This window comes from Zosterops lateralis (genome assembly GCF_965231275.1).
Source record: "Zosterops lateralis genome assembly, chromosome: 5".
NCBI lineage: Eukaryota > Metazoa > Chordata > Aves > Passeriformes > Zosteropidae > Zosterops > Zosterops lateralis.
The window spans coordinates 57803527-57820180 of NC_139766.1; the positions used below are offsets into that span (position 1 = coordinate 57803527).

Consider the following 16654-nt stretch of genomic DNA (forward strand, 5'->3'; position numbering starts at 1 on the left):
CTGCAGCAAAATCTGAGGAGTGTACTGGATAGTGTACTTTTTATTCACAGAAGTAAAGATAACACACACAATACAAGCAGTCTAAGTTTTCTTGGAGCTCATCACTGGGCCAAGATAGAAAGGGTTTCTGAGTACCTCCAGCTCAAAAAAAAAGGTGAGAGCCTGCTGGTTTTATAGGGGCACAGCACCCTCTGACACTGGGGTGAACATGTAAGACAGCTGGCCTGTAAGCAAAGGAGACTTGCCTTCCACTAAGGGCACTAATTATGGCATCCTGGACCAAACCTAACTCCCAGAATCATACCTAGAATTTTCTGTGCCATTTCAGATAAGTACTGTTCTTCTCTTTGTTCTTAATGGTGGCTATGTAGTTCTGCTAAATGGCTGCTGCATTCTACCCCAAACATAGTAAAGATAAAGAAAAAATCCAGCAGCAGAAAAACTGGCACATACCAGTGTATAGTTCAAGTATCTGATTGCACAGTGTTTGGAACCATTTCAAAGAGAAGGGACAAGGAGGGGAGTAGTATCAAAATTAAATATTTCCCTTCTTTATTCTGGGCTAATCCTTAAAAGAACCCATAATGTGTCTGGTAGTAATTTAAATTCTCGTCTCAGCAACAAAATGGCCCTACAATCTCCCCAGGGATAGAGGGGCTGGAAGCCAATCTAAGCATGAGAGAAGCAATTTACCCAAAGCACCTTATGCTTGGACTAATCTGGAAAGCACAGAGATTGAGGCATCAGCTCAAAACTGACACAAATTAGAGCAATGCCAATTGAGCCTGAAGGGAGAAACATAACAGCTTCATCTTCCACTGTCCTAAAATCCAGTCGTGTACTTCTGGTCTTGCACTCCAGAGAGGATGATCAGGGGTGGGACACCTATTCAGTGAGGAGCAAAAGAGCCCTGCAGACAGCACATATCTCAGGTTTCACAGTAACCCGGCCTGGCTACAGCAGCACCAGGCTGACTTGTCACAGCAGACAGCTGTATCACCAGCTGCTACGTACCAGAGGCCAGGGACATTGTTCTGGGACATTTCATCCATCTTAAGACATATCAGCAACATTTATGTTGTCTATTTACTCTACAGCAAGCCACTTAAAATACAAAAAAAGAAGAAAAGGATAGTTTACCTCCTAATATCTGCTTAGCAGTAACCACGTTTTACTACAACTCTCTGCCATATCTGGCCAGAGCTGAAGTTGTCTCTTTTTAGGTCTAATACTCTCTGGCAGCTGCTTTGCTGTTTTCCTCACATGGCAGGCATCACTCAAGATGATTTGAGAAAATGCTTTGTTCATTTGTTTTGTTTTCATTTGTAAGTCTTCAGGTTAAGTGAAAGGCTAAGTACAGATTCAAGCACGCAGTCTGTATCTATTTAAACATATGTCAAAATTTTGAAATGCTATCATACCAAAACACTTCCATCAAATCCCTTATCCATAGAAAAGAAATACAAGGAGGCCTAGCTTGAGGTCAAATTTCACAGTTATTAAATGAGCACAGCTCCCACTGACAGCTGCATTCTCTGCCATTTTATTACATTTCCATGGATGCTGAGAAAACAATATATTTGCCTAGCAATTTGCATATCAAACTAAAGGAAAAAAGCTAAATAAAAGTGGTTGAAGAAATACAACAGTAATCAGATCACTGGTTAGAAATTCTAGATCATTAGTTTAAAAAAGTATAATTTGCCCTTTTTTTATGCCATCAGAGGACTCAGTTCCATAGTACCAATTCTGCCCCCTTCCGTGGTGGGGTCTGCTGAGCTGTGCTTCGAGGGGTGAAGAACAGTGACTGCTGGAGATGGACACAGACTCCAGCTCAGCATTGCACTTGGGAGCAACGTGGCTTTTGTTGTTGTTACTAAGTTAGGTGTTTCAGTGACAGCATTCAGGAAACTTTATTGAATGGCAGTCATCCAGAGGAATAAACACTGTTGTCCTGTACCAATTGATTACAGAATACTCATTCTTCTCTTTCGTGTGGTGGAACTCAATACTACCTGGCAGGCCTTGCATGCTCTTCTGCCTGTCTTTTTCTGTCATATTGCTTAATTAAGATTATTTATTCCTGTGTTAGACTGTAAAATTACAAACATGTGGAAAAGAATGATTGGATTTTTTAAAATAATTTTTTGACTATGACTTGGACAAGATTTTTGATAGCCCCATGCAACTAATTTGTAGGCTCCCTAAAATAAATTGCATTTTATTGATAAACTACATTCTAATTTTAAAATATTTTACTTTATATTTGAAATTCATTTCTACACAGGCACAGGAATATTTTTGGAAAACAAAGGACTACTTTTGAGATTCAACTGATGAGGTTTTGTTTGTGCTTTTATATAAAAAACAAACAAACAAAAAGAAAAAATGCAACAGCTCTGTCGTGCCCTGGATAAGCTACACTTAAATTTTATAAAGGAAAACAAAGGCATAAAGTAGGAGAAATACAGAACGGGCATCTTTTCCCTTGTTCTCCCAGCATTTCTGTCATTTCTCATTTTTCTGGTCTAAGATTTTCTCAAACTGCCCAAAGGTTTGTGCAGTTGACTTACTTGCAGCTGCCCCCCTCTCACTACCCAGAGGAGACATACAGTGAAACAATTTAGATAAACTTTGTTACTGTTTATTTTATTTCTTCAGTCTAAAACAACTGGCATAACTACACTTCAAGCTTTCATTTTCTTTCTCTCACTGCTGAATTAATAGAACTTGTTAACAGAAAAGCCTCAAACTGAGGAAGAAATCCATGTAGCCTGCAAAATGAACCAAGAAACTGTCACTTCACCTCCAGTGACCGTCCTTCTAATCCTTATAAAATATTCTCATCCTAATACCTCATACCTACCTCCTACTTCAATTATCCCTGGCTGTCATTACAGAAACTACCCAGTCTCTCTTCCCACAAAACCAATTTCTACCATTTTCAACATCAGCATTCTCTAGCAAGACCATTCTGAGCCCAAATCTTTCCCAGTTTCCCAGCATCTTACCATGTTTGAGGCAGACATTCCCCAAAATACTTTTATCTATTCCACTGTTAAAAAACCAAAACACACCAAACCAAAAAAATAAACCAAAAAACCCAACAACAAACAAGCAACAAAAAACCAAACACTCCAAACACCAACAACCTTATTACAGCCAGAAATGCCACACTTTTCACTTTTCAGTTGTAAAGAAAGTAATTAAATTCCTGCATTCCATGTGAGGAATAACACTGCATTTTAGATCAAGGCAGAAAACTACTACTACTACAAGAATGAAGAGGAAGAAATATTTCAGTATATGGCAATACATAATCCTAACCAAATCATTTATTAATTCTTAATGATAGAATTTAACTAAGTTGAAGAATGGAAACTGGGCTGGTGAGCAGTTACCAGCACACAAAAGTGCCTCTGCACTCGGGAACAGAGGCACAGGGGAAACAGAAGGGATCTTGCCAAAAATTCTTCAAAGAAAGAATTCAAATTCAAACCACAACTCAAAGCAGGACTTTTATTAAAGCCACCAATGTGTTCTGGTTTTAATAATAATGCAGATTTACTACTGCAGACCTTAACTGAGGTTAATTTCTTGATCTGATCTGAACCTTCTGTTCCAGTGAAGTCACCAACTCTGACCAGCAAACTGCCCTGCAGAGTGAAATTCAGAGCACACATCCAAGGAGACAGCTCTTCCACTACGTCCTACTTCCATGAATGAAAAATAGAGCTGCAAAACACCAAGTTCCAGCTCAGAGCAGCACAGAAGTAAGAACTGTGCCAATGCAGAGCTTAACATAATGCTGACACAGATGACAACCTTCAAGCTTTGTTTTTCCAGATTAAGGTAATTTCAAAATCTACAAATACGGATGTTAATCTAAATTCCTTCCAACTCAGTGTTTATTTAGTTCCAATGTAATCTAACTTCTGGCAGTCACATACAAAGGAAGATTTTATGCCTTATCCCTTAAGCAAAGGGTGATTAAGAAGCACCAAAATTCTAAAGGAACTATGAGAGATATCTTACCTATTTCATCTGCAAAAATGACTGTAAGCTATTTCTTATGACATTGAATTAAATATTAATATTCCTTAATGTTACTCTTAACATTAAGAATCCTCGCATGTTAAATATTAAATCCACAACTAAAAGAAAGATTGGAAAATTACTTGCAAAAACTGGTAGAGAACCATAGCCTGTAATAATATGAATTTGAATTCAGTTGCTATTATCAGGAACCAGTGCCCCACTGAGCCAGAAGGAGATACACATACTCTGACTCAAAACATTTCCAAGGCCATGTCAGAGAGGCACAAGGTAGTTCAACTGGACACAACAGGAAAAGTGCTCATTCTTTATAAGCACAGCAGCAGAAGCTTCTATAAGAATACTTCTGCCTTTTGCTTTGACAGGTACACCTCTGGCCACCAACTGTTTTCTCCTTTGCTGCCTTTTTGGCAAAAGTTTTAATATGTCTATTTCTACAAGAGGACTCAGTTCTAGGCCTCCTCCTCCAAACTTCAGTAATGTGACTAATGCACGTACACAGGCCAGTAAGAATGGCACTAATTTATGAAGTAGTGCTGCTATTTTCAAATATCATATTCTATAACAATTTAGCATACCAAGTACAAATAATGTTCTCGAAAACTGAAGGTTGAAAGTATTATATTGATTCATTCTGAATTTTTCAGTTGACACAAAGTTTTAGGTTTGGCAGCTGAAGGTACAACGCAGTCTCAAGCTCACACAAACACCCATCTTTACTTGAGACATTAAGTGATTCCCTGGGCAATCCAGTCCAGAAATTTCTATTTCCCTATGATTCCCACATGCTAATGAGATGTTAAGCTGGTAATGCTGTAGGCACAATGGTTCAGTTACAGACAAGGCAAGGCTTGCAGGCCAGGACAGTACCCACAGTACCATAGGCTGCATAGCCTGTTCAAACAGAGTTTGCTTCATTGTACATGACTGTCACAGAAAGGTTTGGGTTACAAGTGACCTCAAAGATCATCTCCTTCCAGCCCCCCTGCCATGGGCAGGAATGCCCTCCTTTAGACTAGGTGGCTCAAAGTCCTGTGCAATCTGACCTTGCAACCTTCCAGGGATGGGACAGCCACAGATTTTCTGGGCAACCTATTCCAGCATCATCTCACCACCCTCACAGTAAAGAATATTTTCCTAATATCTAATCTACACCTGCCCACTTTCAGTGTTAACTCATTACCCCTTGTCCTGCCACTCCATGCCCCAAGGGTCTCCCTTCTCCAGCTCTCTTGCAGCACCCTCAGGTTCCTGTAAAAGTCTCCCTGGAAGCCTTCTCTTCTCCAGGCTAAACAACCCCACCTATCTCAACCTGTCTTTATAGAAGAGGTTTTGCAGCCCTCAGACTATCTTTGTGGCATCCCTTGGACTTGTTCCAACAGGTCCACATCCTTATGCTGAGACTTCAGAGCTGATGCAGCACTGCAAGCAGAGTGTCACCAGAGCAGAAGGGCAGAATCCCTTCCTTTGACTTGCTGCCCACAGTCCTCTGGATACAGGCAGGGTATGGTTGGCTTCCTCTGCATTCTTCTCTCTGCCCTAAGGATATTGCAATAAACAGAAAAAAATGCAGTTCCTGCTACAGATCTCAGTTTTCCCCTTACTTAGAAATGAAAAATTAAATATTTCATGATGAAAAAACAGTATCAGAAAATTGGCATAAAATATATTTCAAACCCACAAATTCTGGATCCCATGCTGTTTGTACATTTTTAAAGCAAAGCCAGAGAAAGATTAGAAAGTTTCTAAAATGTTGCATTTATAGACAAAGTGTTAGTCTGTAGAAAAACTAATGGGCTTCCAACATGTTTCTTTGGTAAACGACTTAACTAAATTAGAATTTTGGGTTTGGCTTTTTTTTTCCCCTCTCTTTGTCATTGTTTTTAATTAAGTTGGTCCCTTGCCTGGAGGAGCCAGAGTTGTTTACCCACAATGGCCGTGAGATTCCCCGTGCTTGATGGTTTAATTATCTCCTTATTGCCTGGTAATTCTTTTAAGGCTTTTTTCTTCCTTTTTTTTTTTTTTTTCAATGTGGCCCACCAGACAAGAAGAATCATCTGTCTTTCTCTGTTCAATCTTATGAACTTACTTACACTGTCCCCTCCTTCACATGCGATGACTTAAGTTGATAGATTAAGGCAGTGTCTGTTTTCAAGACAGTATAAATTATTTTGTTTATTTCTGCAGTTACCTGAGCCACTGCAGTCCATGACCTGTACAAACACCTGCTTGCCTACAGACATTACAGGATCTGAGCTTTGTTTATTTGTTTGGTTGCATCACCTGTCAGATGCAGAAAATGCTACTGAGAAGAACATGGCAAGTTCCATGCACCTCCCACCTCAGCCCTGTCTGACTGTGTTAGTGGTCTGGCTGTGATGAGAACTAGGTCTGAAAGCTATGAATATCCTTCACTGGGCTAGAATGGGAGCAACACTATTTGGACAGAAATAGAACAAGCTGAAAGATAACCATCCATGAAGAAAAAGGAAAATTCAGTATTGTCGACAAGTGGGCAAGTCAGCTGTAGTATGACAGAGACTTTACAAATTTTCGACACTAACACTTATCATTAAGTTCAAAAAAACCCCAACAATATGCACCTTTCATTAAAAAATAAAACCCAGATTGCTCAACAGTATGTAAAAATAGAATTTAGTGTAGTCTAAAAAGGCAGCAAGCTTATCTCCCCATAGACACAGAAATACTCTAAACACAAACAAAACAAACTTTCAGGTAAAATGGAAAGTAGCCAAGCACACAAAGACTTATCTTCATTGTTAAAGATTCATGAAAGCTGCAGCATTGAGACTGGTTATGGCATATTCCTTCTCCCAGCTGGTAGGCAAATTTCTGTCAGCCCCAATGTTTTTATGGCTTTCCAGATGTGCTCTGCAGACACCAGCTCTCCTCCAGTTCCCCCATTGTCATTCAACAAAGTCATCTTACTTTGCCTGTTCAAGGATTCAAAATTCCAGTCTGACCATCAGCCCAGCGAGTGTTTCCAAGGTGAGGCCTTCACTTCCTACCAAAATACCAGCACACCTGGGTTTCTCTTATCATCTTGTCCCTTCTGTGCATTTCCAGAATCAACATATGAGAGGCCAAATTACTGCTAAGTTTTAAAATTTCATTTTTAAGTCAAGATTTTATTTATTTTTAGTAAGCAAAACCCAAAAAACAAGATCGTCCAAAGTGCTTCTTTGAGCTGCAGCAAACCTACAGCACCGCAAATGGGGTCAGAACCTGCTCCCATCACTTGGGGGAGGTGAGAGATGTGTGACATTGCTGACTACACAACAAAGGCTCTTTTGAATTATTTACTACAGCAGAACTAACAAATCATCTGGGTGTACAGCTGCAACACTGTTCCAAATACAGAAATGAAAAACTAGGGTCAAAACTGACAGGCTGGTATTGTCTTTTAAAATTGCTTAAAAATATATCTTCTTGCACTTCATAGTTCAATTTCCAAGAAAGTATTTCTACCTTAACCTTCAAACTTCAGCGGGAGACATTGCTCTTCCAGACCACAAAAATAGATTCTCAAAGCTGATGTTTTTCAGAACTTAGCAAGCATCTGCCAAGAAAAATTCCCACATATATGGGCTAGATCTTCATCAGTATTTTATTTACAACAGGCAAAATGTTTTATGTTTATGTTTTACAGTGTTTTGGCCCTCCTCTCTACCCCCCATCTGAACAGTTCATGAAGATAAAGATAGCTCTTCTTTTTCTAAAAAGGTCAAAAAAAAAAAAAAAAGCCCCAAAAAACAAAGAGAAGACAAACATCAGATGCTTCAGGTAAAATTCACAAGCATGTAATTATTTTAACATACCAAAATTGATTGTTAAGGTAATTTCAGAGCACTGAAAATAAGTAATCATCATTTTTCTTTGGAAAAGAGAGTACAGCTTTTCTATATTTTACTCTTGATATAAATCTTAATAAATATTCATAGATAACTCTAGGACACCTCATTAACAAGCTGTTCAACAAGTAGAGCAAGCGCTGAAATAGGTGTTTAAAATAATTGTTATAAATGTATCTTTCCAGAGTAACATGGAAACAACTGTAGCATGTTTTCTGGGGAAACATCAGATTTATTTAAACATGGTAGCCAACAAACACTACCACACCTGGAAGAAAGCTCCAAGGTTTTGGTTCTAGTAGAAAAAACAAGTGGAGAACTCCAGATGGATTGACTTCCTTTTGTCCCCACTGTCCAGGTAAGAAGTGACTTGATCCCAGCACCTTTGGAAACTGTTTGCTTTGCTTAAGCTGAGGTTCACCACTTTGCTTCCCAGATCAGCATCAGTAACTCCTTCAGTTTTCACACATGGCTTATAAAACACAGCCCAAACTGGACCAAAGGATTTAGTTTTCCTTATAATCATGGTTGGAGGTGAGATCTTTGGACACCAGATCAGACAGTTTATTTCTGGAATACTTTTTATGCAGTCCTAAAATAAGCTACCATTTAATCTTGCTTCAGTGTCTCTATTTCTTTCACCCTGTGACTCAGTCAGTGACTTTTCACATCCTGCTTTTGGCAGAGATCTGCTCTGTCAGGTTCCCACACATCTTTAGATCAATGTTCAGTTGCAAATTGTAGGACAACTCCTATTAACACTAATATGGGCATCCACGACCTTTCTTCTTTGATAAACTGGTGCTTAACATTCTTTTACTTTTGTGCATGACTATACAGTTGCCATTCAATTAACACCAGTCAAAACAAACAAACAAGAATAGCTGTGAATGCTGAACCGGAACAATTCAAACTGAGACATGGTATCTCAGTTTACAGTTGGAGTTCAAGCAACAACTAAGATTCAGAGCTGCCAAGGAGAATTGATGCCAGGTTTCCTTTGCTGAAACTATGAATGATAAAAGTTAAGGCTGAACTTTCTAAAGACTACATGAACACAGAGGGTCACTCCAGGACCCATACATACATTCAGGGAGTCTGCAAGCACAGGTTTACTTGACTACCTACATTTTCTGCTGTTAAATCTTCCACATTATCTTCAAAATACTGATATGACAGGTATCAATGGTACTGAACATTTTCTTCTGTGAAAAGTATAATAGTATGAACAAAGAGCAAGGAGGAGGAAGTGTTTCCTCACTAAATACTCCCACTGCTTCATAGTACTTTTGTGTCTTCTGCTTAAAAGAAGTCATTATCAAAAGTTGGGATTTTATAAAATGTTCATTCTTCAAACATTCAGCACCTCCTGATTCATACCTTCTGTATGTACAATCTTTCTCATTTACCATCAGATTAATTACTGATCAATTTTAGTGCAAGGTACTAAATCTATTTCCATGTATACTTTGACAATCTAAATTCATTTAATAACTTCAGCATGTGGACAGCTTGGCTTTTTGCATTACACAGTTCCAAAGAAACTATTGTGACCAGGCTTTTCATTTTTGTCAGAGAAAAAATCCAGTTTATAAAAACGTAAAGCTTTCATGGTGTTACATCAAATTTCTCTCATTTCACTTGCAAATACATAACAAAGCAGTTCAGGAATTCTGCACACAACCTTTACAGGCTGGGTCCTCTGATCTCTCTTGCTTTTTATGCTTTAGTAGAGAACTGTATCTCTGGGCTATCGTATCTTGATGCACAGAAACTGATTACATAAACTGATAAAGGTTTCTGTAAATGTTATTTTCTCCACCCTGATCAGAATTTTTGTATCATTAGGCATTGCTGAAGGAAAACTTTGCAAGAACTCCAAACTTTATTAACAAAGGATGTACTTAGCTCCCAGACAACTGTTCTAACTCCCACTGTCACTCAAGCTCCCTTGCAAACTTGAAGAACATGAAGATGCATTTGAGCTTTTCAAGACTCACACATCCTACCATTTTTAAGAAGACTTATATCCAGAGCAACTGGGGGTGGGGGGTGTGTGTGTATATGTGTATATATATACATGCATATATATGTTCACATACATACACAATCTCTAAGAGAAAGACAGTAAAATCCAGCAGTACATGCAATTTGACATCAGATTACATTGCATTCCAGTATTTTCCTTTTAGAAAATATATGCATACCAGATCATCCTAAACTACAAATGGCTATAATACAGGCATAAAATGCTAAAATTAAGTCTCACCCACCATTGTTTCATCAGTTGACCGCTTCTGCACTACAGTTAAAAATATACATCTCACATAACATTTTCAACAATGTGTGGTTTCCCTAACCAATAGCTAACTACAAACACAAGCCAGCTAACCACAATAGAAGCGTAGATGGAATTTTCAGTATACCAGCTACCTTACAGTAAGTGCCCAAACACATTCCCTGACTCAAACAAGGTAAAGTCAAGAAAAATTAAGACCATGAAAAATAAGTGACCTCATATCTAAGGGGAGACTATGCAGTAAAAGTACTCTTATCTACAAAATGAGCCATAAATGTGGCAGCTTCTATTGGGTTCATAAAGAATGCCAGATGTTTTTAGGCTTCTTCATATTTTACACTGCCACCTAGTGTAGGCTGTATTGATACATTCCAAGCTTTCGACTATTGCCACCTGTGGTATCCAAAAACCGAAACAACTTCCATAAAAACAGCAGTCACCACTTTCGTTTGTCTTACCTGGAAACTAACCGTTTGTAGTAGAAAATGTCGATGCTACCCAGCTGAAACAAATTAGCAGAACTTAAAGTAATCTGACACCAACAGCAGAAAAGTAAAAAAAAAATTCCTAGAGTTAAAAATATATAATTAGTAATTGTTGTAAGTCTATGGCTAAACCATTATCAAATATGAATCATTTATAAAAAATTTAATGCAGATTCACAGAATGATGATTAATGCAAGTTAAGCATCTGTGCTTGTACAGAAACTACCAAACAAATTGAACAATATTTCTCAATTGCAGGTCTAAACGGAGAACACCCACTTCAATGTTTACTTTTTTTCCACCAGGTGTCATTTACATCCTTTGTCTTTATTGCAAGGTTCAATGGCTGGGCCACCATCTGATGATCCCAGCCACAGTGCTCCCATGGAAAGAGCTGCTGTGCAGGACTGCAGGAGAGTTTGCTTTACAACCCACTTTCCACACAGAGGCAACATTGTGGAATTCTCATTTCCAACTAACCCAGAGAGGCTATGCCCCATGGGCATTCTACAGAAGCCACCCAAGTTCTGTGTCACGAGAGGCAATAACACAGAAATTCCAGACACAGCAGAGCTCTAAAGCTGCCTTTTGAAGGGGGGGAAAAAATACCCAACCCATACTCCTATTTGGCTAAAGCAAAAAGGCACTTCTCAACTTCTAGATTATTAATTTGAAAAATTAAAGATCTTCTCATCAGTTGAAAGTATATTTTTAAAACTATAAAAATAGCAGACTGACGTTATTGTGACCATAAAATGCAGTATCTCCTACTCTGTGTACCAAACCCCGTTCTCATTTACAGAATAAAATGGAATAACCAATAAAAATATTATTCGAAAATTACATTTCTATAGCAGAGAAAGTTATTTCATCTCAGAAAACTCAGTTTTACTGACAGCTGTTTTCTTTAGCCACTTACACAAACACAAAGCAAACAGAACCTGTTACTGCTGCTACAGAAACACCGTACAACATCAGAGCTGAAACATTCTGCTTAATGCTCCGTTTGGACAGAGGCAGAACACACAAACCCACATTTAACACCTAGATTTTACACCTATTTGCAATATTTCTGAGCCACTTTCACAACAAAAATATGCACCCCAGGTTTAGTGCATCTTACTAGCATTGCTATAATACACTAAGATCACGCTTGGTAACTAAACAAACATAAACAAACTCGATGATACATGAACAACAGTTGTCAAAATACAATAAAAGCCTATTCCCCACAAGTCTTTCTTCCTCTTAATTGTCCATTACATATCCACCTCCTACAGTCACATTAAAAATCAGGGTCTTCCTAGTACCTCATGGTAAGAGATTTCACTCTATTTGCCACAATGGTGTTTTTGCAGCAAGAAACTCCCATTGGCAAGTGTACAGATAACAGAATGAAAGAAATTGATACAAAGGAAAGTGGCTTAGTTATTTATATATGTTAAGTTTAAGAGAAGGTTCTCCCCAGACTGACTTTACTGCCGTACTTGGGATAAATTTTCACTGGGGCCACAGGGTGAAATTTCATAGAAACAGGATACAGAACAAAGTAAAAGACATCCATCGAAAAAGCACAGATGGATTTGATTTCTAATACCATGACACCCAGTAACAGAGCACAAACTCAGCCTGCCAAAGTGACCTTGATAAACGACATCACATTAAACACTTTGACATGGTATTATGTCAAGTAAGCACCTCTAGCTTTTGTTTTCTTGTGTATTTTCATTAAATAGAGCCTGGTTCCACATTAAAAACAATCTAAAGGAACCTGTGGGGCAAATTCACTGACAAATAGGAAAAGACTTAGTTTACCAGACTGAGACAAAAAGGCTTTTAACATCCAAACCCAATTTTAAACCTCTTGTGCAGAGACAGAGCTGAAGCAACTGTAAACAGAATGCTCTTGCCCAGTCTCTTTGGATTCTGAATTCCAAATCCAAAATTTTGGATTTTGAAGGGTGGCAAGTTCTTTAGGCCCTGGATCTATAACACTTGAGAAGCAGAAATAACTCTACATTTCTTAAAAGTCACACCAACAACACTGACATCAAACCATTCAAAACCCATTACTGAAACACATAAGCAAATTTTATCATTGTAAACTTGAAAAACCAAGAGAAAAAGCAGATACAGTTTGTTCTATTCACTCCCCCTCAAGACAAATTAATAATCATACCATGTACAGCATAAGATGTCCACTTCACTTTTCAGTATGTTATTTCAGTATACCTTGCCAAAAAGGTACACAAGACTTGGAAGACAGACAATATCTCCTAACAGCAATTTTCATAGGAGAATGGATTGCTTAAATCTGATTTGCTCTTCGAGATTCTGTCCATATTTAGTTAATTTATGATGGCAGAAAAAAAAAGGGGAAAATCTTCCCCAAAAAGACCTGCTACTGACCTGGCCAAATCAGCTGAATCTCCCTTTGCAGGTTATGTAGAAAATGGAATAAAGAATTCTACATCAATAGCTTATACTTTTTTTTCTCTTCTGGCAAGCAGTAAAAGCATAGACCTCCAAACAGCAGGAAACTGGAATTCACAAACCTCAAGCTCTCTTTAGAATTGTCAACAGGGATTTTGTATGTAGAAAAGCAAGTCTTTTTAATTTAAATCCTGTATCACTGTGAAGACATCCCTGAGCTGAAGTCCAGCACCACACTCCAACCTTGTGCAATCCAACCAGCCTGTCAGAGTTTGCCTCAGGTTTTCTGTAATATGTCACTATCCAGGACAGGAGAGCCTGAGAAGTTAACTGACCAGATCCTTATGCAGCTGAGTTAAGGAAGAATTTGGCATTCCCTTTAAATAAATAAATAAATAAATAAATAACCCCCCAAACTTAAAAGACAGCAAGAGCAAAATTAGCTGTGACTGCTGCTAGATAAAGAGATGGAGCATTATAGCAGCCTTCTTGTTAGAGGGTAGAAAATGAGCTGAGACACAGACTTCTTGCTTATCACAGCATGAAAAGGGTCCTGGTTTATTCCTCTCTACAGCTCAGCCATCCTGACTCCAACCATTCACTGACTCTGCCTGCAGCAGCTCCTGCTGGAGGTTTCCCTTGCAGCCTCTGACTGCAGGGATCAGTGTGCAGACTCTGACTGCAGCTTTCACCTGGCTGGACTGTGACTGCAGACCCAGACTGACCTCACAACAATAATCCTCTCCCATTCATTATTCTCCTCCTTCATCCCCATTCCCTGCCAGCTAACCCACTCCCTTTTATCATATTTATCTTGATTGGACACAGCTGTGACCCATTGGGGTGAAGCTGTGCTGGGTAATTAACACAGCTGTTACTTAGCAGGGACTTATCAACTGTATTCCCTTCTCCTACAATGGAGAACTTAGGAAAACTTGTAGTGAGATTGCCAGGTTTGTTGGTGAAATCAGGAAGTATGAGGAGGGCCCATAAACCCAGGGAAAGTAGTAGACAAGCCCTGATGAGACCACAACTGCCAACTCATCCCAAAAAACATTTCAGCCTTCCATCCAGCTCATGTTTTGACACTCAAAGTGAGATTTACAAGTAAATTTAAAAATCCAGGGAAAAGTATTTCGTTGAATTTGAGTTATATCAGCCCAGATTACTTCCAAGAAAGAATCGTTTTTCAAAAGTGTAATAAACAGCATTCACCATTCATTAATAATAACAAAATACTAGTGTAATACAAGGTATTTAATAAGCCAAGCAAAACTAGCCCTTCCTAAAAATTTCTATCAGCTAGAGCATTTGACATACAGGAAGGGTTATGAAAATAAAAGTTAGAGAGACATGTAGCTAACTTCCCAAATGTTTAAGCATGCTGCCTCAAGTCATCAGAAGTTCTGAAGAAACTTCAGTGCCGGGAGTAACTGTCCACTTTTGGATTTGTCTCGGTAAATGATCTTACTTTGTCCTGTAAATCTGTTACATAAATTCAAAAAGTATTGTTTTCAGATTTCTCTGCAGCAGTTGTATGCTAAAAATAAATATCCATAACAAGCTAAATAATTCAGCATACCTATCAATCCCACTATTTTGCCTCCAAAAATCCACGGTGAATTTAGGCCTAGGCCTATTCAAACAATTACTTGACCTGCAGCCTCTCTCACAGCCCCACTCATTCCTGTCAGCCAGCAGCACTGTCCTCTACAGGCTGAATTCGATGCTCCAGGCAGGTCTTCCACTTCTGTGTTTTTGTTGGGGTTTTGGGGGAGGGGTTTGGGTTTTGCCTTTTTTTTTTTTTTTTTTTTTTTTTTTTTTTTTTTTTTTTTTTTTTTTTGTCTTCTTACAGTAAGTAGACTTCCACACACTAAGCGGAGTATTAATCTGGCATTTTTGGTTCACAAAACCTTCACCTAATGTGAAATCTTTCAGTCACATCAGAAGATAAGGAGACTATATATCATAAGGGAGGATCTGTAAGAGGCACCTGGATACACCTGTTCAAACTGATATACCTTAGGCTGAGGAAGACAGAATTCTTTGATCAAAATAAACTAAAGCATCCTCACAGTTAAATCTCTCCAGAGAAAGAGAAACCAGAGCAAAAGAAGGATCAGCCGCATTTGCAAGGTTTGAGGAACCCATAAAGAATTGGAACTTGAAGCTTCAGTCAGTCCAAGAAAGCCAGTAAAAGAAAAGATGTATTTTAAAGAAAGATTTAATCTTATCTTGAGTGCTGTAGAAACTGACAGGAAGGGGGAAAAAAGGCAAAAACAAGGCTCTGAAGTAGTAACACTGCCACATGCTGCCACTAATGCCATCAGGGCTGTAAAAATCTCACAGGACTAATTGCTGCTCAGATTAATCTTGTGACTTGTATCCTAATTTTGGTTATTATTTGGAATTATCAATAAGTGTGAAGTAAACAGCATTCAGTCCTGCATGGATAGATACAGTAATGAGGGCTTACATACACAAACGCCATCCAATATACAGGTTCACAGAAAAATAATCTGAGGTACTGCAGGGCTTTAAAGCTAACTCAAATTTAATCGAGTAAAATAAAAACAACATTGAATATAATCAAGTGACTAGAAAACTGCCTTTTTAAAGACTGCTATCACACTCGCAAATACTTATCCAAACAGAAGTTTTGTTAGTAACCAATTATTTACATACTTTTTCTTCTATACAGACTAAGAAAGAGACATTCTCCCCATCATTCTTGCTTTGTAGGCATCATTTACATACAGAGAGTGCCTGTAAGCCAGTAAAGACTGAACATCTCATCTTTGAGATTGCAAGTCAGATTTAAATGGCATACGTATGGCCTGGTTTTAGTGTATCTCTTTTAACACATCATTAATGGGTAAATAAACAAGTACATTTCTTCTGGCAAGGAAGATAACTGGAAACATAATTAGGCATCAGATGAAAACACAGGTCCACAAAGACTTAATCCTGTTATTTCTATTTTGGATAAGGTGCCGGGTTAGTTTTGGGGAACAAGCTGGGAGTCCCAAGTTCTGCCATCCGTGCTTCAAAATCTCTGTGTCATTTCAGGAAAAGAAAACAGAGCTCTACTCGATTGTAGATCACAAATTGAACATCATCCCCTCCACCACCCCTCCTTCCTTTCCTGGCTGATACAATTTCAAGTTACAACTCTGCTCAACTTAATTATCTGTAATACCTTTCTTGTGGTTTCCATTCCATCTCGGCAGACGCTGCTCTTTGCAAGATGGGGATGGGGATCCTACAGCTCGATTACTCCACCGAATTAACCCTTGGCGTCACCCACAGAAGTCGCTACCTTCACCCAAGTCTCCCCAACTTTGGAACGCGACACAAAAGCTCTGCAGATGAGGTCCCCGAGACCCCCGATCCCCTTTCAGAGGGGCCAGGGCCGCAGCTGAGGGAGCCCGGCACGGCGGCCAAGGCGCATCCAGGCTCCGGCGGGCAACGCCGCCGCCGTCGGGAGGGACTGGGGGAGATCCTGGCT

The 16654-nt window shown here is 38.9% G+C and overlaps 1 protein-coding gene across 1 annotated transcript in view; it reads right to left on the minus strand.

The window, feature by feature from the left end:
* The window catches only part of INPP4B (inositol polyphosphate-4-phosphatase type II B), a 293656-nt gene extending 277230 nt beyond the window's left edge, over positions 1 to 16426 (minus strand). Inside the window, 1 exon segment of the mRNA XM_083862435.1 lies at positions 16346 to 16426. Within this exon segment, the coding sequence (XP_083718561.1) occupies positions 16346 to 16363 (18 nt within the window). The 5' untranslated portion in view covers positions 16364 to 16426.
* Between the last annotated feature and the right edge of the window lie 228 nt (positions 16427 to 16654).